Source organism: Phyllobates terribilis, unplaced genomic scaffold (assembly GCF_046119375.1).
Source record: "Phyllobates terribilis strain yellow unplaced genomic scaffold, ASM4611937v1 Scaffold_4__5_contigs__length_816908805, whole genome shotgun sequence".
Taxonomy (NCBI): domain Eukaryota; kingdom Metazoa; phylum Chordata; class Amphibia; order Anura; family Dendrobatidae; genus Phyllobates; species Phyllobates terribilis.
Window position 1 is genome coordinate 654,786,752 of NW_027362764.1, and position 25,328 is coordinate 654,812,079.

General features: G+C 39.4%; 1 protein-coding gene across 1 annotated transcript in view; it reads left to right on the forward strand.

Moving 5' to 3' along the window:
- CRISPLD1 (cysteine rich secretory protein LCCL domain containing 1) overlaps nt 1-25,328 on the forward strand; it is a 148,312-nt gene that overhangs the window by 115,520 nt on the left and 7,464 nt on the right. The window contains exons 13-14 of the mRNA XM_073679457.1: nt 7,880-7,955; nt 13,729-13,862. Coding sequence (XP_073535558.1) covers nt 7,880-7,955; nt 13,729-13,862 — 210 coding nt within the window. The remainder of the gene's footprint in view (nt 1-7,879; nt 7,956-13,728; nt 13,863-25,328) is intronic.

Below are 25,328 nucleotides of genomic sequence, written 5' to 3' on the forward strand. Positions count from 1 at the left end.
ATGATCAGTGCTAAAAAGGAGGATGAGATTTCGAGTTTAGAGCCCCCTGGGAGAGCAATGTATGAGGTCAATCTCCCATAATGCTTTGCTGGCTGTAAGAGTTCAGTTACAGTTGTAAAACTATGAGTGCGCTATAATAGTGTACCGATTTACAACTAGCTGCTGCTTCAATTCTGTGATTATGATTGCTGTGAAAATCATCTTATACTTACATTTTCAGGTTTAAAGTTATGTTTAAGTAAAGCTAACGACAATATCAGTCTCCATAATCTATGGTTTTCAGAGGTCCAGAAAGTTTTATTGTGCTGATAGCCACAGGGAAAGTAACGAAGGTCACGTAGTATTATTTGCGCCTGCATTTTAAAGGCCACTCTACCTGCCGCCCAGTACCGTTTATCCAGACCTACAATAAATCCTATAATCTAAATGCATATGCTAAACCATTGGGTTGTAAGTATGGGTTTATGTCAAATTTTACATAACACCTATACCACCTTGGGATTTTCCGTTTTTGTGTTTTCATTTTTTGCTCCTTTTCTTCCCAGAGCCATAATTTTTTTATTTTTCCATCAATATGGCAATCCGTGGGCTTGTTTTTTGTGGGACACATTCTCTTTTGAATGATCCCATTGATTTTACCACATTGTGTACTGGAAAACTGTGTTGTGAAATTGCAAGAAAAGTGCAATTCTTTTTTTTTTATCATGTAGACTAAATGCTAAACTGTCCTGCCATTATGATTTCCCAGGTCATTACGAGTTCATAGATACCAAACATGTATAGGTTGTTTCTTTAAGTGATGAAACAAAACTTTTTGAGATCTGGGGCTGGGTGAGGGCTTAACTTTTGCTTGCCGAGCTGACATTTTTATTGTTACCATTTTGGGATAAAGATGATGTTTTGATCGCTTGTTATTGCATTTTATTTCAATGTTGCAGTGACCAAAAAAATGTAATTCTGGAGTTTTTATTTTTTTTTTCATTATACCATTTACCGATCAAATTAATTCTTTTGATATTTTGATAGATCTGGAGTTTATGATTTCAGCAATACCAAATATGTGTATTTTTTTTTTTTTATTGTTTTATTTTGAATAGGGCAAAAGGTGAGGGGGGGAGGTGATTTGAACTTTTATATATTTTTTTAATGTTTTTTAAAACTTTTCTTTTTAACTTTTTACATGCTTCAACAGTCTTCCTAGGAAACTTGAAGCTGCGATCGTCTGATCGCTTGTGCTACACATAGCAGTGCTTCAGCCCTGCTATGTGTAGCAAAAATGCTCATCTGCCATGAACGCTGGCTACGGGGCGGCGTTCATAGCTGATCAGTCATTTCAACCCATCGGCGCCCTGTGATCATGTGACAGGGGCAGCGATGGGCGAGTTTTATGACGCGCTTCCGGCGCGTGCATATTAACTGCCGCTGTCAGAGATTGATAGCGGCATGTAACATGTTAACAGTCTCGGGTCGATTGCGATTCCACCTTCGGCAGTTAGGAGCACATGACATCTGATCAGATTAACTGTCACATGCCTGAAAAAGTGCGGGCTCAGTGCCGGAGCCCGTACCAAAGAGGGGGCGGTGACCTGTGATGTACCTATACATCATAGGTCATAAAGTGGTTAAAGACTAGAGATGAGCGAACCCAAAGTTAAAAGTTCAGCGCTCAAACTTTCTCCGTAAGTCCGTTGCAGAGATAGAGAGAGAAGAGAGAGAGATAGAGAGAGAAAATAGGAGATGACAGTTACAACTGATAAGGTTTCATGTAGACGTGGGGGTAGGAGGAGGAAGGAGCTCTGCAAGCTCCTGTCTAAGATTCTATCTCGGAAATTTAAAAATCTTTATTCACTGAAGAGAGATTTTTCAAGTGAATTGAGAATGAATAATCAGTCCTGGGGGAGAAAGATTTCTCTGATAATGTATATTACAAAATTCCTTATTTTCATGTGTACTATTGATTTATGTAATACAAAATTAAATGACATTTACACCTTTAGCTCTCTAATGGTTTGAATAAAAATGTAGGTAAAAGTGAGACTTGAATTTCCAACCTGTTAACAACTGTTGGACTATCTGATCAATGGCTCACTCTCCAAACCTCACATACCGAGATAGTGTGACAGTCTTCTAATCCAAAGTTAGCACCTAGTCCAACAGGTGTCCTCCCTCTTACATCAGTTCCCAGGCCAAACTCTGTAACTGTGCCCCTTTCCCACAAAGACATAAGTTATCACTAGAGTTGACAAGTATTTGCTTAGAGCACTGATATCCTGTTCCAGTTCATTATTCACTCCCCATACTTTTTCCTTCTGTGGCACAAAACCCTCTAACTTATAGGCACCTTCTAGCCCCCTCTTACTAGTATAGTCAGCATCTAGGCTCTTTTTGGGATAAGCAAGCACAAACTTTTCCTGTAACTATTCTTAAAGAGGAAATGTAACAAAAATATACACAACAGACAATATCCTTCAGCAGTTGAGGGGTCCACATCTCGCCTTCCTTACAATCAGTATAACCCATTCAGACTGAGAGGAAGGAAAGAAGACCATGTACAGACTGAGTGCTGCAGTGTTTATGTGGACACCATGAGGAGGAAGATAGGGAATTGTCTTAAAGATATTTAATTCACAAGCCTCTAACTTGTATTGAATAAAGGGACTAAATAAAACAAACATACCAGAATCCCCTTTCGATATGAAGGTGCTATCCAAACTTCTTTGGCACTGTTATGAGATTCCCTTCACTGCAGATCTTAAATAGACATATGAATTGGTCGAAGCTTACAAACCCTCATTCATATCATCGCCTGGTATGTTTATGTTACATGTCATGTCAGAAGGTGATTTATATGGATTCATCTTTAGCATAATCCCTGGACTGAAGGCAAAGGCTGTTAACAAGTCCAGCCAGCTTGTCTTCAAATATCCTGGTGACCTGGGTAGTGTTACAATAATTAAAAAAAGGAATTGCAAGGTTTATTGTGTTTTTTTTTAAGTTTAAAAGGTTTTGTTTTATAATTTAAAGGAACTCGTCACCATGGAAAACAAAATTTACCTGCATATATAGGGTTATTCTGCAGGCAAATAGCATTAAAATACTGCCTGGCAGCCTTACTGAAAGTGTGACTACCTGGAAAAATTGAATTTATTTCTTCCAGACAGTCACCGACTTTGAGTCTTGGGAACCGTGAACGGACCCATTACAGTCGCTCATACCATTGCTGACTCTAACATGAGTACAGACCGATATACAAAACTTTTTAATACATCTTATCAGAAAAATCTGCTTGTTTCTTCTTTCATAATCCAATTCTTCTCCTCCCCTTTTCTTCTTGAACTCTACAGATGGTGACATAGTCAGATTGTGATGCAGTTAGTGAGTGATTTAGTATATACCAGAGCTAGATTCACAGTTACAGTGCTTAGTACTGCTGTATAATGTCCTCAATGCTGCTGCTACTTGTGAACATGTCCTAAACAGAGAAAGGTAAGCAGGAATCCCTCTGGTTCTGTGTAGTGTGTATGGGAGACACCATAGCTGCTAGTCTCAATCTCTATTTGATGACCACATATACAAATAATATCGAGCATTGCAGACTTAAACAGTTAAAGAAAGAGGAGTGAGAAACCTGTTTGCATCCACCAACCTATAAGGAAATAGGGGTGACACAAGAGGTAAAAAGTTGTAATGTATGGTCCAGACATTAATAATACACTGCTCAAAAAAATAAAGGGAACACTCAAATAACACATCCTACATCTGAATGAATGAAATATTCTCATTGAATACTTTGTTCTGTACAAAGTTGAATGTGCTGACAACAAAATCACACAAAAATCATCAATGGAAATCAAGTTTATTAACGAATGGAGGCCTGGATTTGGAGTCACTCCCAAAATTAAAGTGGAAAAACACACTACAGGCTGATCCAACTTTGATGTAATGTCCTTAAAACAAGTCAAAATGAGGCTCAGTATTGTGTGTGGCCTCCACATGCCTGTATGACCTCCCTACAACGCCTGGGCATGCTCCTGATGAGGTTGCGGATGGTCTCCTGTGGGATCTCCTCCCAGACCTGGACTAACGCATCCGCCAACTCCTGGACAGTCTGTGGTGCAACGTGACTTTGGTGGATGGAGTGAGACATGATGTCCCAGATGTGCTCAATTGGATACAGGTCTGGGGAGCGGGCGGGCCAGTCAATTGCTTCAATGCTTTCATCTTGCAGGAACTGCTGACACACTCCAGCCACATGAGGTCTGGCATTGTCCTGCTTTACGAGGAACCCAGGACCAACCGCACCAGCATATGGTCTCACAAGGGGTCTGAGGATCTCATCTCGGTACCTAATGGCAGGCAGGCTACCTCTGGCGAGCACATGGAGGGTTGTGCGGCCCTCCAAAGAAATGCCACCCCACACCATTACTGACCCACTGCCAAATCGGTCATGCTGAAGGATGTTGCAGGCAGCAGATCACTCTCCACGGCTTCTCCAGATTCTGTCATGTGTGTCACATGTGCTCAGTGTGAACCTGCTTTCATCTGTGTAGAGCACAGAGCGCCAGTGGTGACTTTGCCAATCCTGGTGTTCTGTGGCAACTACCAGGTGTCCTGCACGGTGTTGGGCTGTGAGCACAACCCCCATCTGTGGACGTCGGGCCCTCATACCACCCTCATGGAGTCGGTTTCTAACCATTTGTGCAGAAACATGCACATTTGTGGCCTGCTGGAGGTCATTTTGCAGGGCTCTGGCAGTGCTCCTCCTGTTTCTCCTTGCACAAAGGTGGAGGTAGCAGTTCTGCTGCTGTGTTGTTGCCCTTCTACGCCCCCCTCCACGTCTCCTGGTGTAATGGCATGTCTCCTGGTAGCGCCTCCAGCCTCTGGACACTACGCTGACAGACACAGCAAACCTTCTTGCCACAGCTCGCATTGATGTGCCATCCTGGATGAGCTGCACTACCTGAGCAACTTCTGTGGGTTGTGGAGTCCGTCTCATGCTACCACAAGTGTGAAAGCACAACCAACATTCAATAGTGACCAAAACATCAGCCAGAAAGCATTGGTACTGAGATGTGGGCTGTGGTCCACCCCTGCAGAACCACTCCTTTATTGAGGTTGTCTTGATAATTGCCAATAATTTCCATCTATTGTCTATTCCATTTACACAACAGCATATGAAATTGATTGTCAATCAGTGTTGCTTCCTAAGTGGACAGTTTGATTTCACAGAAGTTTGATTTACTTGGAGTTATATTCTGTTTTTAAGTGTTCCCTTTATTTTTTTGAGCAGTATATATAAGGGTATTAATATAAAGGTGCTTAAACTGGTCAGCAGTCAGTGTCTGCATATGTCCAGGTGTGAAGTGCTACTGAGTGCATGGAGTATGTGGGAAACAGGTGACCGAAGAGTCCAGATTCTGAAAAAAAATTAGGAAAGGAGAACTGAAAAAAGTTAGATTAGTGCCTATAAAGATGTATTTTTAATGGTCACTTATCACTGTGGATTTACAGGATTGTCTAAGGAAGTGCATTCCAGACAGTTCGTGCAACATGAAAAAAAATCAGAGACAGGAGTGGGAGATTAAAATTATGGCGGATGTTAGTCTCAATCTTTAGCAGAAATGAGAACACAGATTGGGTGCTAGACCGAGAAGAGGGAGATGTAGGTCGCTGCCGAACTGTGAACAGCTTTGGGAGTGACAGGAATACGTTTATATTGGATTCCATAGTGGTTGGGCAACCAGAGGAGATGCTGACACAGGTTGGAGCCATCAGTTTAGCGACTGAACAGAAATATGAGCTAGGCTTTTTCTTTCAACATAGATTACTTAGTGGAGAGTTTAGTGACGGGGAAAACCAGATCAGTAATGAGTTGTTATTCCCCCAACATCTGCTATGCGATAGTTAGGGAATCCCTGTACATATTAAATTGTTGATGGGTTCGGACACACTTTATCAAATGTTTATGACACCTTTAGGTCAGATTGTTTCTGGCAGTCTGTGTCTTTAAACAAGCACTTCCATCAAAGTTTTTATCCTCGTAATATATTGCAATCATCATATCATATGGAACTGTGCACTTACAATTGCTCATTTTACCCTTTTATCTAGTAAATTCTTCTCTTTTCTCTGATCTATGTAGAAACTGGAAGTCTCTTTTCCCTGCATTTATCATCCCCCTCTTCAACTTCTGACCCAGCTGCTCCCCCCCCCCCCGCCAGGGACTTTTGTAGTGACTTATGACTCATACAGGGATAATTGACCTCCTGTTTCTACTATATAGAGCTTAGAAGGATTCAGCTAGTCAGTTTTCAATCATGTGATGTCATAGACCTAATAAAAAAGAGAAGAATTAGCTGAGTAGAAAGGCAAAATGAGCAATTGTAAGTACAGAGCGCTATATAATATGATGATTGCAATATATTAAGAGGATACAAATTTTGATGGGAAGAGCGCTTATTAATCTCTACTATTTATAGTTTATGTGCCAAATTTCTAGATACTAATGTGACATATGATTAGCACTCAATAGACAACATTACCAAAGGCAAAAATTGTTAAACTATGAACAATTTGCTGTTCAATTTGTTACAAAATGTGTGAAAGTCTCATAAATGCATTTGTGGCATAGTGGAGTAGATCCAAATTCTGTACTGGATGGAATCTGAAACTGTTATTCGTGATAATTATATGTCTGCTGAAATCTCCTCCTACGCGTAGGTTATTTTATGTCTTCTCTCTTCCTGTTCTCCATTCAATGGCCTTTCATATTAAGCAATCTGATATGCTTTCAGCTCTTTTGCTGGCATCGGCTGCTTTAGAACATAGGAACTATGTATTACATCAGTGGTTCATGCCTCAAACCTCCTCATAGTAAATTGGCACGTTGCTTTTTGAAGGAGAGTTTAAACATACAGTTAGAAGTTTTTACCTTTACAGAATGGAAATCCAGAGACATTATATTCTGCTCTTTGTCATTTCCTGCATTCACTTCCATTTTTTACACTTCGTTAAGTACTTATTTTTTGTTATTATGCAGGACTTTAGTGTGAATGTCAGCTGTGATTTAAGCATAAAAAGTTTCAAAGGAATTGGTTCATAAACTTAGTCAAGTAGCTAAAAAGACATAGCTGCCCTGAACAAAGTTTATTCTAGTAGTAAGAACCTCTATTATTTACGTATAAAACACGACATTAAACATCTTACCATTTCGAATAAGAAATAAAGTTTCTTCTAGGGATGTTTATAAATGCCATATAAAATAAAAATATACTAGGGTTTGGTGTGTTTAGTAAAAAAATAATTTTGCTGATGTAATAGAGAAGGCTGACTGCAGCGGTCACTGCGATCAAAGGTGCGGCACACATTCGGGAAGTAAGTATGCTTTTTTTTTATTTTGAAATCTGGAGCTTTTAAGGAAGAGTTGTCCAGTAATGGACAATCACTTTAATACATCCTACTATTGGTCTCTCAAGACCAGTGACTAGACAAAATGTTGACACCAGTGAATAGTTGGGTGCGCCCTACACTCCGCAAAACTGAACATAACGCTCCATTTCTTAAAGAGGAGAAGATTAAATTAAGTGATAGAGTGTGCTGCCCATGCTCCATTATTTTCAACAAATTAAGGTGGAACAAATAGTCCTAGCCTCTGTGCAAATGGGGGACTAAGTTTATCCCTTTTGTAGATTCTCAGCTCCAGTCATTTTCAAACACAGCGAGGAGAGTAGTGTAATTTGTATATCTTGGATTTATGCATTTAGATTTAGTCATTCGCCTGCATCTTAAAAAGAAACAAAACACTTGTCATACGTGATGTAAAGTTAATAAAATAATGTTTTGGTGTTTTTGGTTTATTTTTTTATTTTCCTTTTTTTAGAGTTTACTGTCCACGTAATTGTGCCCAAGCAAGTCCTCATTATGCTCGAGTTTTTGGGACCCGTATTTATTCTGATGTAAGTATTCTCATTTCCAATCCATATATACAAGTAGTAAAGCATTATCATATGTCACATAGTGCTATAAAATATCTGACAATGTTCTGAATCCATATGGTCTGCTTTTTATTTGTGTGTGTATTCTTCTGCTACCTACTGCTCAGAAAAAGGAGAAGTAGTAATGCAAAGGTTTTGAAGGTACCTTCAAGAGCAGAACTTTTAGGCAGTGCTTCCTGTTGTTCTCCTGTTAGTTCTCTTGCTAATTTATTGCTTAAATGTGTGTACATACAATATTCTTCACACATGCATTAGAATTAAAGGGAATCTGTCAATAGGATCAACCCACCTAAGCCATCTATATGGACATGTAGGTCATAGGAAGTTGAATAAAATGATACCTTGATATCTGTGATCAGATGTCTTATTCCAAATAAATTCACATTTTTCTTAATATGTAGATGAGCTGTTAAGATCTATGGGTCGGACACAGATCTCCCTGAGAATCTGCCTCCAGAGCTTCTTGTTAATCAATGGGGGCATTACCAGTGTGAGACTTTTATCTCACATATTACACTGATAAGTCCCTTTTTCATTTAAAATAACCTGTGGAGGCAGATTCTTATGCTGATCAGCGTCTGGCCTATAGATCTTCACAGTTAATTTACATATTAATAGAAACATAGATTTCTCTGGAATAAGATATCGGAACGCAGATATCAGGGTATCATTTTTTCAACTCCGCATGACCTTCATGCCCACATGTAAAGCTTAGGAGGATTGATCTTACTGACAGATTCCCTTTAAACATATAACTGTAAGGGACATACTTAACAGGCAGAGAAGATTTATATCAAATTATAACATAGTGTTAGACACTAATTCTAATCTCTGAAAGTAGAGAAAAGTCTTGTGATTACTGCATTTTGCTAATGTTGTGCTGCCTGTGGTGAGAGAAGGGTTTGGCAATGGAAGCATAAAACGTTTACATTCCATAGGCTCGAAAGCAGACATATGGCTAGTTATGAGGCACATAGACCTTTGCATTGAGTTTATTTTTGCATGTCACAAGGGTCTGAAAAACCCTACAGAAACTACGGACTGGGCCCCCAACTGCAAATACAATTCCCTTTCCTAAACTCGTCAGCACCTGAGGTCCTGGTTGTGTGAAGTAGTGATTAGGCAGTTATTACAAGCAGACTAAATACTTTAAACCACACTGCCGCTGCCTAGATCACATGTGCGATGTTGGAGTCCAAAGCACATTGTCTGCATACGAGCCTGATAGGAGATAACAGTGTTCAAGGTTTCAGCATCTGATGTGTACAGAGAGGCCGGAGACTGTACTGCTGGTTCTCTGATCGCGCCCAAGTAGCGATGCCCCCTCCAGGCTTTGTCGCATGCCCTATGACCTTGAACCTTGTGCCTGATGCACAGTCCTACTTTGTTTTTTCATATCTATTTAAAGACTTGATTATTATCTAAAATGAATCTTAGTATTGAAAAGTATGCAAATTATTTCACTTTCAAAAACTGTATTGGGGTACCTGCTCCTCGGTTCAGAGAAAAGTACAAATTTGTTGGATAAAATGCTTTCGATTCAGTTCTCCATAGGCTGGGTTCAGATGTGCATATGCAACATTTTGTCCATATTTCTACAGAAAAAAAACATTGTCACCCATATACCATCAGTGTGTCATTCGCATGTTAGTTTTTTACTTCTGTATGATATCTGTATGCCATCTGTTTTCTACATGAACAATAATGACAGGGCAAATACAGTTTTATCATGTTAATAATTGCAATAGATGCATGCAGATCGCATGATATACGTAAATTAATGTGTTTGTGATTCATTTTTTGGGTCCTAGTTGGCTTATAAAGTTATAATGGGAATGTTTTATAACTTGTACTATTGCGTAAAAGCTGTCATGTGAACTATCACATTGACTTGCATTGGTGCTCGTCCTGGCTGTATCTTATGCTATCCATTTTTCAATGAGCCCTTAAAGCGGTAGTCCACTACTCAGACAACCCCTCTCAATTATCACATTTATTCCCATAAAACAACAACACCTATACTCACCTACGGTGCCGGCACCATTCCAGCGGCGTTTGCACCGGCTCTCCCGTGGATCACGTCACATTGTTATGTCCCTAGATCCCTGGGCCAAATCAGCAGATCTCACTTCCTCTTGATGTCTGATTCATTCGAAGGTGTGGACAGTGATACCAGCACTGATTGAGCGCAGGGATTGCATGACATAATGTTACGCGAGCCCCAGGAAAGTCAGTGCCGACACCACTGTGGCAGAGTTAAGTATAAGTGTTGTTATTTTGCAGGGGCAAATGTGCTGATCGAAAAGGGGTTGTCGAAGCAGTGGACAATCCCTTAAAGGAGATCTAGCTTAAATATATGAATTATTAAATGCCAATGGTCAATTTGAAAAAGAATGCAAATTAATTCAGCTCCAGAATAAAGAAGGAAGCAGTGAAAAGCAAAGACTTGACAACTTTTACTCTTTGGGAGCTCTATGACTTTTAAATCTGGTTAAAGTATTCACCTATTAATATTAGCAGCACATAAATTACCCACAGTGGCTTTGCCTTGTAGCGGTGTATGAGGGCATATACCTAAGTTGTTTTCATACCTCTCGGCTGTAACCATATTTCCGTAAGAATTACGAATGCTTACGTAATGAAGGACGTATCAAAGGATATTGGTGAGGTCAACTGCATACTTAACGCTCTTTTGTCCATCATACTCTTTTCACAGTCTGGTATAAAAACCATAATTGGATAAATTAAAATATTGAGATTTTGCAGATTAGATGGTGAGCGAATGCCTTCCAGGCCCGCAGTGTAAATGCCTGTTTTGACAGTTAAGTGCAGTGGTCTTAGAATATCTTTGACAGCTTTATAAGAGATTACTGTCTAAAACACCTGCTGTGCTCTAATAACCGGCTGTCCAAGCAAAAGTGCACTCTCATGATATTTGATACACGCCTAAGCCTGAATCTGTTATTGCACTAAGGATTTCAGGCCAATGCATGTGAATACCCAACAGAAAGTTTTCCCTTAATGAGCCACAGTCTGGGACAGGCTGACCTCTGACATGCAGCTGATACGTGAGCTAAGACATTCGGCTCTGGATGTGTAAAACTTTTGGAATAACACGTATTCAGAAATATACCCAGCCACTTATGGACAAAAATGCACATTATATTGAGGCGATGTAAACCAAGCACCCGGCCTTCCTCAGTTCACATGATATTTGTGCTGTGTTTTTACAAATGTGACTTTTATTGTCACTCATTGCAGAAGACCTCTGGTACCTATAGACCAGTGATAACAAGATTCATTCTACTGACCAATGCTATTAAAAGTTTTTCCATTCTATTTTAAAATAATTGAAAGGCTTACCTTTGCAAACAATATACTGTATACAGTACTTTTCTAATAAATATGAAAAAAATCCTATTTTCAGGCTGCAGCTCCTATGCAAGTCTATGTATTCTATAGTTATAGACTAGAAAGCCCATCTTCTATTCTCCAACAAGAAATATAGTTCTACAGTTGTGGCCAAAAGTTTAGAGACTGACACAAATGTTTTGTTTTCGCAAAGTTTGCAGCTTCAACTTTTATAATGACGAATTGCATTAACTCTAGATTGTTATGAAGAGTGATCATAGGAATCGCAAAAGTTCCATGCAAAGTAATTTCTTGCCATGAAAATTAACTTAATAATAAAAGCCTCATTTCCACTGAATTCCAGCCTTGCTACAAAATGACCTGCTTACATTATTTCAATGATATTCCCATTAGCTCAGGAGTAACTGTTGATGAGGTCAAGGCAAATTAAATCAGTCTGTCCTGCTGACTGAATTAGTAGAAATATGGGTTCAATTCTGCGCTGCCAGACCAGAGGATTGTGGTTTGTCCTGGAGAAGTGTTGCTTCTTCTAAACGCATAGACAAATAAATTGCATCTTCATGTCAATTAGATTCTTGGCTTCATTCATCTACAATCCTCTAATCCGGCAGGGCAAACTTTAACCCATTTTTCCACTAATCACTATCTTTCATCACTGTGGGTCTGCTGCAGCTGATTCTAAGTACAATTTATGGTTGTGGTTGCACAACCTTGAAAGGTGATCAAGTTTTATAATTCCTATCCCAATTCTTAATCGGATAAGACCCTATTTGTGCTATTGTCTTTCCTGCCTATTCATATTCTGCTGATTAAATTGTAACAGCAGACTGATTGCTTTAAAAGGGGGCTAGTGCTTGAGATCATTGCCTTCTTCTGTTAACCATGGTTGCCTCCAAGGAAACATCATTGCTTTGCATCAAAAAGGTGTTACAGGCAGGGACACTGCTGCTTGTAAGATTGACCTGAAATAAACCATTGATCAGATCATCAAGAACTTAAAACAGAGGTTCAATTACTGTGAAGGCTTCAGGGTCCCCAAGAAAGTCAAGCAAGTGTCAGGACTATCTCCTAAAGAGGATTAAACCACAGGATCAGTTCAAAACCAGTGCAGAGCTTGTTCAGGAATGGCAGCAGGCAGGTGTATCTACATTCACAGTGAGGTGAAGGCTTTTGGAGGCTAGCCTGGTGTCAAGAAGGGCAACAAAGAAGCCATTTTACTACAAGAAAAACATCAAGTACAGATATTCAGCAGGTAGTACAGGGAGTGAACTGCAAAGGACTAGGATAAAGTTATTTTTTATAATGAAGCCCACTTTAGTTTTTCTTGAGACATCTAGAAGAATGATTATCCAGAGAAGAAAAGGTGAGCACTTCCATGAGTCCTGTGTCATGCCAACAGTAAAGCATCCTGAGACCATTCAATAAAAATGGGGCAAAGGAAAAGTGGTGCAATTTTCTTCAACAACCAATAAAATTGCAAAACCGCCTCTTTACATGGAGAACTTAAATGTGTTTGGTTGCTATTGGCAACTGCTCCACTTTTCTCTTAAACCAGTTTTAATAAATTGTCTCCACTGTGCTCATACTGTCTCATTAAGCTCAGATGATGATAATGATGATGATGATGATGATGATGACTTCTCACCAAAATTAAATACATTACGTAAGGCCTACCAGTTGTGATTGTTCCCTCCTTGTACCCTTTTATTTTTATTTATGGTTTCTGTAAATTTTTAGTGTTCTAAGACAACATGCACACAGTGTTTTTGGCCACTGTTGGCATTATACACCTAACAGTGGCCAGAAAGGATGGATGCAGAGACATTAGTCCACTATAGGGACCCATCGCAAGAAATTGTATGCCCTATGGTATATATTTTTTCGCAGTACTTGCCGGTGAAGTTAAATAAACAGTACATGGGTGTAGACTGGCCAAGCAAAGGTTAAAAGAACACACCTTTGGCCGCCTTTTGGTGAATGCAAGCCAAACTGTGGACTTTTCCTGGAGTATACTTTCAGCAGAGTGCAAGAAAACAAGAGCCACCAAATATTGGTTCTATCTTTTATATGTGTCATGTTCATTTTTGTTGTGGAAAAATAAAGTGTTCAATGTAAAGTATACTTTATTCATATAGTCATTAAATTGCTATGTAAAGTACAGTAAAAACCAAAGTAAATACTAAAATTGGAAGCCTATTGATTTGTCAGTTTTATGTCAAAATTTACTGTATATTATGACAGTGTACAGAGGATAGAGATGCCTTATTCTGTAATGCCACAAAATATGTCTTACCTCCCTATGTAATGATATGCAATTTTTGCATCCAATCTTTATTTTTGAAATGTCCTATTTTTTCCAAAGATATCAAGTATTTGCAAAGCAGCCCTTCATGCTGGTGTAGTCCGTAATCTCCAAGGAGGCTATGTGGACGTTATGCCAATTGATAAAAAGAGACATTATTTTGGGTCATCCCAAAATGGAGTTACTTCAGAAAGGTAAATTAATCTTCATTTATGTAATGAACTTGTTTTCACTGGACATTCCTTTTATGCAGATCCGAATGGTCAGATGGTCGATCAAAAAGTTATCACATATCCTGTGGATGGGTGATATTTTGTTTTTACTGGAAAACCCTTTTAAATAATAATAATGGCTTAGAAATTCCTTTTAAATAGTGGCTACAAAATGCATTTCTCAGTGTGTATATATATATACTGGATGCTGAGGTAAGAAGAGGCTGCTCACATTGCTGTCTATCCAGTATTTCTGATCTAATAATGGAGATACCAGGGGAGCTCTCAGCTTAGTTAAGAAGAGACTGCTCACACTGTTGTCCACCTAGTTTTTCTGATCCAATACTGAATATACCAGGGAAGCTGAGGTAAGAAGAGACGCCTCATACTGTGGTCTAACCTTTCTTTCTGATCTAATACTGAAGATACTATGAGTGCTGAGGTAAAAGTAGGAGCTGCTTACGTTGTTGTCCACCCAGTATTTCTAATCTAATAATTCAGAGACCAGGGTGCCGAGGTAAGTAGAGACTGCTTACACTGCTGTCCACCCTGTCTATCAGATCTAATACTGGAGAGACTAGGGCTGCTGAGGTAAGAAGAAGCTGCTCACACTGCTGTCCACCATGTCTATATGAATACTGCTGTGACCTGGAAAAACTTTGATGGGACGTGGTATTGGTTATCTCCAGGTCACAGTAGGGGGCTTATTACTGCACATGCTCACAGGCACCTGTTCTACTAACATTCAAGCATGGCAGGTATTTAAATTTACCATAACAATTTACTTCCCAAGAATAAATTCTTCTTAGAAAAAAAAATTAAATATAAAAATGTTCCTATTTCTGGAAAACCCCTTTGATTCCACTGCAGAGAAAAATAAATACATTTAAATAGATACATTTAGAAACTTGCTGCCATGTTTTCCCTCCTTCTCCATACAGGTTACAGATGTTCACTGGGGTCACAGAAGTGGAAGTTCCCGTGATTAGCTAAGGGACCTTTTTCAGACTGTGTGCATTTACACTGGAATGCTTGTTTCCAAATTATCGACCTGTCTAAACAGGTTGCCAATCAACCATCAACTGAGTAAAGCACTTTTTCGTCGGGTTAAATGATTTTAAGCTTGCTTTTAAAAATCAACAGTCTCGGCAGCACATTGACCGGTGTAAACAGGACATGTGTTGCCGAGAACAATGATATTCTGTAAGCACAGAGCAATCATATTAATGATTGTTTTGTGCACATAAAAGTCCAGTTAGTCTGTCTTAAGAGGCGATTAGACAACTGCTGATCTTCTTAAAGATAGCGTTTAACTGCTGTGGCTCAGCCAGTGTAAATGCACCCTAACGGTTCTCTACATTTGACAATCATATCTGTTTAACCGCTTCCCGACCGCCCACTGTAGATAAACGTCCGCGCTGCCTGGGCTCTGTGCAGCGCGGACGTTTAAAAACGGTGGGTGGTCTCGCAGTGCTCAGGACCCCCTGGGTCCTGCAAGCGCTGTGAGAGCGGTGCAGAGCGTTAGCTCTGACAGGGAACATCATCGGGACCTGATTAGATCAGGTCCCAGTGATGTTAACCCTTTGCTGTCTTCTATATGCTGTGATCTATAGTGATCGCGGCATATAGGAGACAGCAGGAGGAGAGGGGGTCGTCCACTTACCTCTCTGACGACCCCTTGATTGCTTTCAGGACCTGGCGTTGCTATGGCAGCTGGAGGTCACATGACCGCCTCCAGCTCTGCCATATATGGTGTCCTTCCTGTCTGACTTCAGCCTGTATGTAGCTGATGCCAGACAGGAAACTGACTGAAAGAGTCAGTGAAGATCTCATATAATGTAATACATGTCTATTACATTACATGAGATCAGGGATCAGAAAAATAAAAATTAATGTCCCATACAGGGACTAAGTAAAAATGTAAAAAAAGTAAAAAAAAATGTTTTGAAACTGTTAAAAAAAAAATACAAAATAAATAAAAATAAATAAATAAAATATTAAACCGATAAATCCATATAGTTATGCAAAAATAAAAAAAGTACACATATTTGGTATTGCCGCGTTCGAAACAACCCGAGCTATAAAACTGTCACACTAATTAACTCCTTATGTGTACACCGTAATAAAAATAAATAAAAAACGGAGCAAAAAACTATGCTTTTTCCTCATATCGCCAAACAAAAAGTGGAAAAGAATGCGATCAAAAAGCAAAATGGAAATAGAAATGGTACCGCTGAAAACGTCATCTTGTTCTGCAAAAATCAAGCCACTATACAGCTCCATCAGCCAAAAAATAAAAAAGTTATACCTCTCAGAATAAAGCAATGCAAAAAAAATATTTTTTCTTTAAAATTGTTTTATTGTGTAAAAGCGCCAAAACATAAAAAAATATACAGTAAGTGTAGTATCGCTGTAAATGTACTGACCCGAAGAATAACGCTGCCTGATCACTTTTACCACACGCAGAACGGCATAAAAAAAAACCTCAAAAAACAATTCCTGAATTGTTGGTTTTTGTTAATTTTACCTCCCAAAAAAACGGAATAGAAAGCGATCAAAAAATGTCACGTACCCACAAATGGTACCAATAAAAATGTCAACTCGTCCCGCAAAAAACAAGCCATCACATGACTCTGTCGGCCGAAATATGGAAAAATTATAGCTCTCAAAATATGGCGATGCAAAAACTAGATTTTGCAAAAAAAAAGCGTCTCTTAGTGTGTGACAGCTGTCAGTCATAAAAACCCGATATAAATCTGGTATCTCTGTAATCGCACCGACCCGAAGAATAAAGTAATCTAATCAGTTATATCACACTAGGAACGGCGTAAAAAAATAAATAAAACCAATTCTTCACCTGCTACTGATTTGTTTATTATGTCTCCCAAAGATCGCAGTATGGCTCGGCACACATTTATCCTGCGCTCTGCGCTGAGCACTTACGCCAGAGTTTCCATGTAAATCTCTGAAATATGTGATTCAGCCGGAACCCATGACGGAAGATTCCCTGTAATGAGGCAGATATAGGCCACTGTGGATGCCGTCTGGCCTGTGATCCCACGGTGTCATTTGTTTTAGGCGTGCATAAAAGTGCGGTTGGCCACAGTTTTGTGCACTTCTGAAAAAAAGGACACCGCTAAACAGAGGCCAGACGGAGTCCAGAGTAACTCTGCTGCCTCATTACAGTGAATGGATCCCGCAGGGGTTTCATCTGAATTACATCACTTGGAAATTTAGATGGAAACCCCGATGTAAGTGTTCAGCCTAGAGCGCCGGATAAATGTTACGTAAAATGTTCCCAATAAAAGCTTCAACTCAGTCCTCAAAAAAAGCTAGTCCCCACTCAGGTCCGTCATCTGTTAAAAATATAAGGGACTTCCAAGTTACTGGTAGCAGAAAGGCTCTGGAAAAGCGAAATGGCCCTTGCCCCCCAAAAGAAATTCAAAAAATGTTGTGCTCCCAAATCCAAATGCCTATTCTACAATAATTTGTTCTCCAATTGTCAAATAGCACTCCATCCCCCCCCAGATCTCGCCGTATGGCTGAGCGGTACGATACAGCCACATATGGGGTATTGGCACTTTTAGAAGAAATTGTGTGACACATTTCGGCACCATTTTTACCCATTGCCCTGTGTGAAAATGTAAAATCTGAGGGTAAAACATTTTTTTGTGGTAAAAATATAATTATGCTTTTTTCACTGCCCAATGGTATAAATTTAAAAATTAAAAAATACTTACTACTTCCCTAGATGAATTCCTTGAGAGGTGTAGTTTACAAAATGGGGTCACTTGTGGGGGTTTCTGCTGTTTCTGCATGTCAGCGACTCTTCAAATGTGACATGGTGTCTGCTGCCTATCCCAGCCAACATAGCGCTCCTTTCTCTTCCGAACCCTGCCGTACACCAAAGCAGTGGTTTTCCCCCACATATGGGGTATCGGCGTGTTCAGGAGAAATTGCACAACAAATTTCATGGTGCAATTTATCCTATTACCCTTAAGATAATGCAAAATTAAGGGATGAAAAATGTTTTTGCGGGAAAAATGTGAAAATTTTATTTTTACAGCTGATTATTATAAACTTCTGTGAAGCACCTTGGGGTTCAAGGTGCTCACCACACATCTAGATAAGTTCCCTAAGGGGTCTAGTTTCCAAAATGGTGTCACTTGTGGGGGGTTTCCACTGTTTAGGCACATCAGGGGCTCCCCAAATGCAACATGGCGTCCGCTAATTATTCTAACAAATTTTGCATTCAAAAAGTCAAATGGCGCTCCTTTCCTTCCGAGCCCTGCCGTGCACCCAAACAGTGGTTTGCCTCCACATATGGGGTATCGGCGTGTTCAGGAGAAATTGCACAACAAATTTCATGGTGCAATTTATCCTATTACCCTTATGATAATGCAAAATTAAGGGATGAAAAACGTTTTTGCGGGAAAAATGTGAAAATTTTATTTTTACAGCTGATTATTATAAACTTCTGTGAAGCACGTTGGGGTTCAAGGTGCTCACCACACATCTAGATAAGTTCCCTAAGGGGTCTAGTTTCCAAAATGGTGTCACTTGTGGGGGGTTTCCACTGTTTAGGAACATCAGGGGCTCTCCAAACGCAACATGGCGTCTGCTAATTATTCAGACAAATTTTACATTCAGAAAGTCAAATGGCGCTCCTTCCCTTCCAAACCCTGCCGTGCGCCCAAACAGTGGTTTTCCCCCACATATGGGGTATCGGCGTGTTCAGGAGAAATTGCACAACAAAATTAATGGTGCAATTTATCCTATTACCATTATGATAATGGAAAATTAAGGGATGAAAAACGTTTTTGTGGGAAAAATGTGAAAATTTTATTTTTACAGCTCAATATTATAAACTTCTGTGAAGCACCTTGGGGTTCAAGGTGCTCACCACACATCTAGATATGTTCCCTAAGGGGTCTAGTTTCCAAAATGGTGTCACTTGTGGGGGGTTTCCACTGTTTAGTCACATCAGGAGCTCTCCAAACGCAACATGGTGTCTGCTAATTATTCAGACAAATTTTACATTCAAAAAGTCTAATGGTGCTCCTTCCTTTCCGAGCCCTGCCGTGCGCCCAAACAGTGGTTTTCCCTCACATATGGGGTATCAGCACGCTCAAGAGAAATTGCACAAAAAAATTTGGGGTCCATTTTTTCCTGTTACCTCTGTGAAAATAAAAAAAAATGGGTCTAAAGTAACATTTTTGTGAAAAAAGTTAAATGTTAATTTTTTTCTTCCACATTCCAAAAATTTCTGTGAAGCACCTGAAGGGTTAATAAAGTTCTTGAATGTGGTTTTGAGCACCTTGAGGGGTGCAGTTTTTAGAACTGTGTCACTTTTGGGTATTTTCTGTCATAAAGACCCCTCAAAGTGACTTCAAATATGATGTGGTCCCTAAAAAAATGTTTTTGTAAATTTTGTTGGAAAAATGAGAAATCGCTGGTCAACTTTTAACCCTTATAGCTCCCTAACAAAAAAAAATTTTGGTTCCAAAATTGTGCTGATGTAAAGTAGACATGTGGGAAATGTTATTTATTAAGTATTTTGTGTGACATATTTCTCTGATTTAAGGGCTTAAAAATTCAAAGTTTGAAAATTGCAAAATTTTCAAAATTTTCGCCAAATTTCCGATTTTTTCACAAATAAACGCATGTGATATCAAAGAAATTTTACCACTATTATGAAGTACAATATGTCACGAAAAAACAGTCTCAGAATCAGGGGGATCCGTTGAAGCGTTCCAGAGTAATTGCTTCATAAAGTGACAGTGGTCAGAATTGAAAAAATTGGCCCGGTCACGAAGGCAAAAACAGGCTCTGGTGCGAAGTGGTTAATTTCAGATGTGACCACAAAAAAGCCTCCATTTCCCCATTTTCCCCATGTCATACCCATATTGTGCTTCTTTGAGTAAGTACTTGCAAATCACTGAAAGGCTACTAGTTTGAAAATAGTTACTGGGCTAGTTGTAGTCACAAACCACATTTTAAGATTTGAATGGAGCAAAGCTTGTCAAAAATTAGAAAAAAAAAATGAGGCACCATTTATAGGTAGTGTCTGGGATTGCATCTTGGTCCTAATTATTTTGAATGTAGATAAACTTAAACAAACAGATATAGCCTATGTGTATGAAACAAAGACTGGAAAAATGTCAGATGCTTAACCCTTTTTCTATTATGAATATTTACTAAATCATCTCTCAATATGAGATTTTATGCAATAAATGATTTCTGCCAATATTTCTTTTATAGAGCAGAAGTACATGTACCTATACAGCCAGTGATTGTATGTAACATTACATAAATACATGGTGCGTGCACCAAGAAGAATAAGCTGACCATTGTTTTATTTCTTAAATTCTGTAACTGATGGTATTTAGTGAACTCTGGAGAAGCTGTGGTACCATAACTTCTTGTCTCCTGTAATCCCATAAATCATACTAACAAGCTGCTTATAGGTCAGACCGGCTCTGTGATTTATTCCTCCGCTCTGTATAATGTAATATTTGATAAAATACTTTCTACTAAGAATTTAAAACTGCTTCTACATAGGCACGCAATGGGTGAAAAAACTGATTATACGCTGAGGCTCACAGTCTCCATTTACAGCAAGATGCCTAAAATGACTGTAATCCGATCGGATAAACTCTAATTCCTGATATTTATAAACTGCACATTGACAAATAGTGCCGCATTTTCTTCTAAGTATTTAAGGAGAAAATGGCATAGAATGACATGTTGTTTGGTAATTGCTTCCCTATGCAAATTATTGGGAGCTCCTATTGAGAGTAAAACCTTGTTTTATGAGATGTACAGTACCATTGGATTGTTACCCACAATGACCAAATCACATATTACTATGATATAATGTCATTCTTTCTAAATTATATTGGCTTAAGTGAAAGCAAAGTTATTGAAGAAAATCACCACTATCTTGTATATAGTGCAAGTTTGAAGGCCTTTATCACTCAACGCTGTAAAGAGGTTGTCCGCAACTGAACAACTCCTTCTGAACAGCTAAAATGGCTATTATGGAATAATAATAATAAAACAATATACCTACCCAGTGTCGTAGTGGGGTGCCAAGGGCCCACCAGTAACATCAACCCCAGGGCCAAACTTTTCAGCTACATGCCAATATGACTTTATCCTTATTCACAAAATTCTATAGCAATAAACTGTGTTGATTGTTAAATGAATAAGATGCTGCCTTTGTCTGTATATGGTGAATGAAGTGCATTGTACCAAGTACTGCTCATATAGACAATGATGGGCCACTCTTGCACAGCAGCCCACCGAAGGATTCTCCTGTTTTCCTGTGGGCCAGTCCGAGCCTGTACCTACCTCCCATATCAGCAGTCTATGTCCTGGCGATCATGTGACATTATTATGTACATCTATTCTGATGGAATATTAAAATGCAGCAGCTTATGAAGTCACATGACATAACTGTGTCGGTCCAGCAGGTGTGTGTATATATGTATATACATAAAATATATATGTATATATATATTTTATTTTTATTATTATTATTATTATTATTTATATATTTTTTAATTACAGTCACTTCAGCTGTTAAGAATGGGTTGTCTAGTAGTGAACAAACCCTTTAACAATAGGGGCATAGGATCCAACACTTGAAGAAAAATACTTTTATTAATATGGAGTGTGTCTTCTGGAAACAACCCCTGTCCATATATGCTATTAAGTCAAAGGGAATGTTTTACAGTAAGACGCATCACTGTGGACTGTCCTCTTTAAACCTGTAGTTTTGGACCCAACATGTGCATTCTACAAAAGAACAAAACTGTCAAGCACCTCCTAATAAAATGAAGTAAATGTGAACTGGTGCAAGCTGCAGTGATTCCAATATATACTGTACATACAAAAAAGTGCAACATCAGATTATGTGTACCAGTATATAGGCAAACATTGAATATATGAATATTAAACTACATTACGGCCATAGAGTTTATACTTATAAAACTGAGGTACTTGGCACATTATTTGGCCAGTTCGTGTGTGCTCACCAGCCAAGTCAGGGCTTAACTTCCTAAGATGGGACTGTTTTTTTTCGTAGCAGACTTGCCTCCTCTGGGCGAAGGCTCACCAGTTTACAGTGGGTACGAAAAGTATTCAGACCCCTTTAAATTTTTCACTCTTTGTTTCATTGCAGCCATTTGGTAAATTGTAAAAAGTTCATTTTTTTTTCTCATTAAAGTACACTCTGCACCCCTCTTGACTGAAAAAAACCATAAGTGTACAAATTTTTGCAAATTTATTAAAAAAGAAAAACTGAAATATCACATGGTCATAAGTATTCAGACTCTTTGCTCAGTTTTGAGTAGAAGCACCATTTTGAGCTAGTACAGCTATAAGTCTTCTTGGGAATGATGCAACAAGTTTTTCACAACTGGATTTCACACCCGCATTCATGTTTTCTTCAATTGCAACCAGTTGTCTTGTCCCTGCAGCTGAAAAACACCCCCATAGCATGATGCTGCCACCACCATGTCTCTGTTAGAACCCTCCTGTTTGTTTTTTCCATCTTGTGTTTTGCGGTCACGTGACCATCTGCCTTTATATTCCAGCTCCGCCCTTTTCGCTGTGCTGGACTTCAGTGTTGTTTGACTATTTTGCTAGCCAGGTGCTTCTGTGCCTATCTCTGTCAGTTCGCTTGGTCCTTCTGGGACCGTTAGTACCTTTTTGTCAGTTTATTTTTTTGTGTTCTGCAACAACTTTCTCTGTTAAGGAGGTGTCCCATTTTTGTTCCAGTCCTTAGTTCTTTAGGGACCCCTTCCCTTTATGCATTAGGTCTTCATTCAGACTAGCCGAGGACTAAGGCGGGTCTGTTTGCAAGGAACAGGCAGTCCGAAACATCGTAGGGATTCAGCTTAGTCTTACTGTAGGGATAGCTTTCCCCTTTCTTTCCTTAGTACTTGTTGCAGATCATAACAGTAAGTCCATCCCAAAAAACTAAAAGGAAAGAAATTCGGGGATCAGTATGGCTTCTGTCCAGGATTTGGCTCAACGCTTGCAGGGATTGTCTCTGGAGGTGGCCGAGCTCCAGCAACACATGAGTAGCAGTTCTGGAGCACATTTTGTGGAACCCAAGCTAGGACTGCATGATGTTTTTTTATGGTAAACAGCAAGATTTTTTTTCCTTTAAAAATGCTTGTTTGTTATATTTTCGTTTGAGACCAAGGTCCTCTGGGAATGAATGGTTTTATTATGTCACTTTTGCGCAAAGAACCATAAGGGTGGGCCTTTTCTCTCCAACCTAATGATCCATGCTTAAGGTCTGTAGAAGAATTTTTTTCTGCTATGGGTCTATTATATGACGATCCTGATCAAATCTCATCTGCTGAGGCAGAACTCAGGCATTTGAATCAGGGATCAGGTGATGTTGAAAATTATTGCACACCCTTTAGAAGGTGGGCTTCAGAAGTCAAATGGAATGATCCTGCTCTGAAATGTCTATTCCTTTCTGGTGTGAGTGAAAGGGTTAAGGATTTGCTAGTTGCATTCCCTGCACCTGAGACTCTGCAGGATGCCATGCAATTAGCTGTTCGTGTGGATAGGAGGCTAAGATCTAGGCAGAATGAGGTAAAGACTCCTGTAATGCCAGGTCCTAGTCCCCAGAAAATCTGGTCAGACGGCGGAGAACCGATGGAGGTTGGGGTGATGTCGCTCCACTCTCAGGAAAGAGACCGGAGGTTCACCGAGGGATTGTGTCTTTATTGTGGTAAAGCTGACCATTTGATTAAGTATTATGAGCTTCATTTAAGTAAAGAAAAAAAAAGGTCAGGTACGCCCGTATAGCTTGTTTACGTTCTGCAGGAGTATTTCTTTCAGGGAGTACTACTTTGAAGGAAAATTTGATCGAATTTCAGTTATTTGTGGATTGTGGTTCAACACTTAATGTGATTGATGAAGGGTTTTTAGAAAAACTTAAATTGAAATCCAAACCTTTGTCATCCCCTATTTCTGTGATTGCAATTGATAACACTCCCTTGAAATGTATTACTCACACGGTTGCTGCATTTCCCCTCACTATCAATGGACTTCACCAGTAAATTTTGGACTTGGTTGTATTAAATAATTTACCCTCTCTAGTCGTTCTAGGATTGCCTTGGTTAAAACTGCACAATCCTTTGCTGGACTGGTCTACTAATATGATAAAGTCTTGGAGTCCGAAGTGTTATGATAAATGTTGTAATGGTCACGTTGCGGCTGTGGAAAAAGGGGAATTAACTGTACCTATTCAAGATTTTTGGAGGGTTTTTTCAGAGGAGGAGTCGCAAGTTTTACCTCCTCATAGGGATTATGATTGCGCCATTGAGTTTGTTCCCGGAGCTACTCTTCCCAAGAGTCGCTTGTTTAATCTGACTATCCCTGAAAGAAAGGCCTTGGAGGAGTACATACAGACTAGTCTGGCTGCTGGTCACATTAGACCTTCTAAGTCGTCTGTTGCAGTTGGATTTTTCTTTGTTAAAAAAGGACTAGGGTTTACGTCCATGTCTGGATTTTCGTGAAATTAATAAGATTACTGTACGCAATTCCTACCCATTGCCGTTAATTCCTGACTTGTTTAACCAGTTAGTGGGGGCCAAGTGGTTCTCTAACATTGATCTCCGGGGGGCATACAATTTGTTAGGAGTGAAGGAGGGTGATGAATGGAAAACTGCTTTTAACACTCCGGTAGGTCACTTTGAGAATCTGGTGCTGCCTTTTGGTCTTACCAATGCACCTGCATTTTTTCAGAACCTTATTAATGACAACCTGAGACCTTTGATTGGTAAGAATGTGGTTGTGTATTTAGATGACATTTTGATTTATTCGCCAGAACTGGAGTCCCATTGGCAGAGTGTACGTGAAGTTTTGCAGTTATTGAGTGATAATTCACTCTTTGCTAAGCTGGAGAAATGTGAGTTTGCTGTGCAGAAAATTCATTTTTTGGGCTACATTGTCTCCAGCAAGGGCTTTGAGATGGACCCTGTGAAGGTTCAGGCTGTGCAGGAATGGCCTAGGCCTATTGGTTTGAAATCTATACAGAGATTATTGGGTTTTGCCAATTATTACAGGAAATTCATTAAGAATTTTTCTGTAATTGTTAAGCCTCTAACCGATCTCACCTGGAAAGGTGTGAATATAGTCCAGTGGACTACTGAGGCCATTGAAGCGTTTAAGTATCTCAAAGAGAGGTTCAGTTCTGCCCCTATCCTTATGCAGCCTGATGAGACCAAGCCTTTTTTGGTCGCGGTTGATGCTTCGTCGGTGGGGGTCGGAGCAGTTTTGTCTCAGGAGAACAGGGATGGAGTACATCCTTGTGCCTTCTTTTCGAAAAAATTTTCGGAAACCGAACTGAATTATGATGTTGGAAATCGGGAGTTGCTGGCATTTAAACTTGCGTTTGAACATTGGCGTCATTTTTTGGAA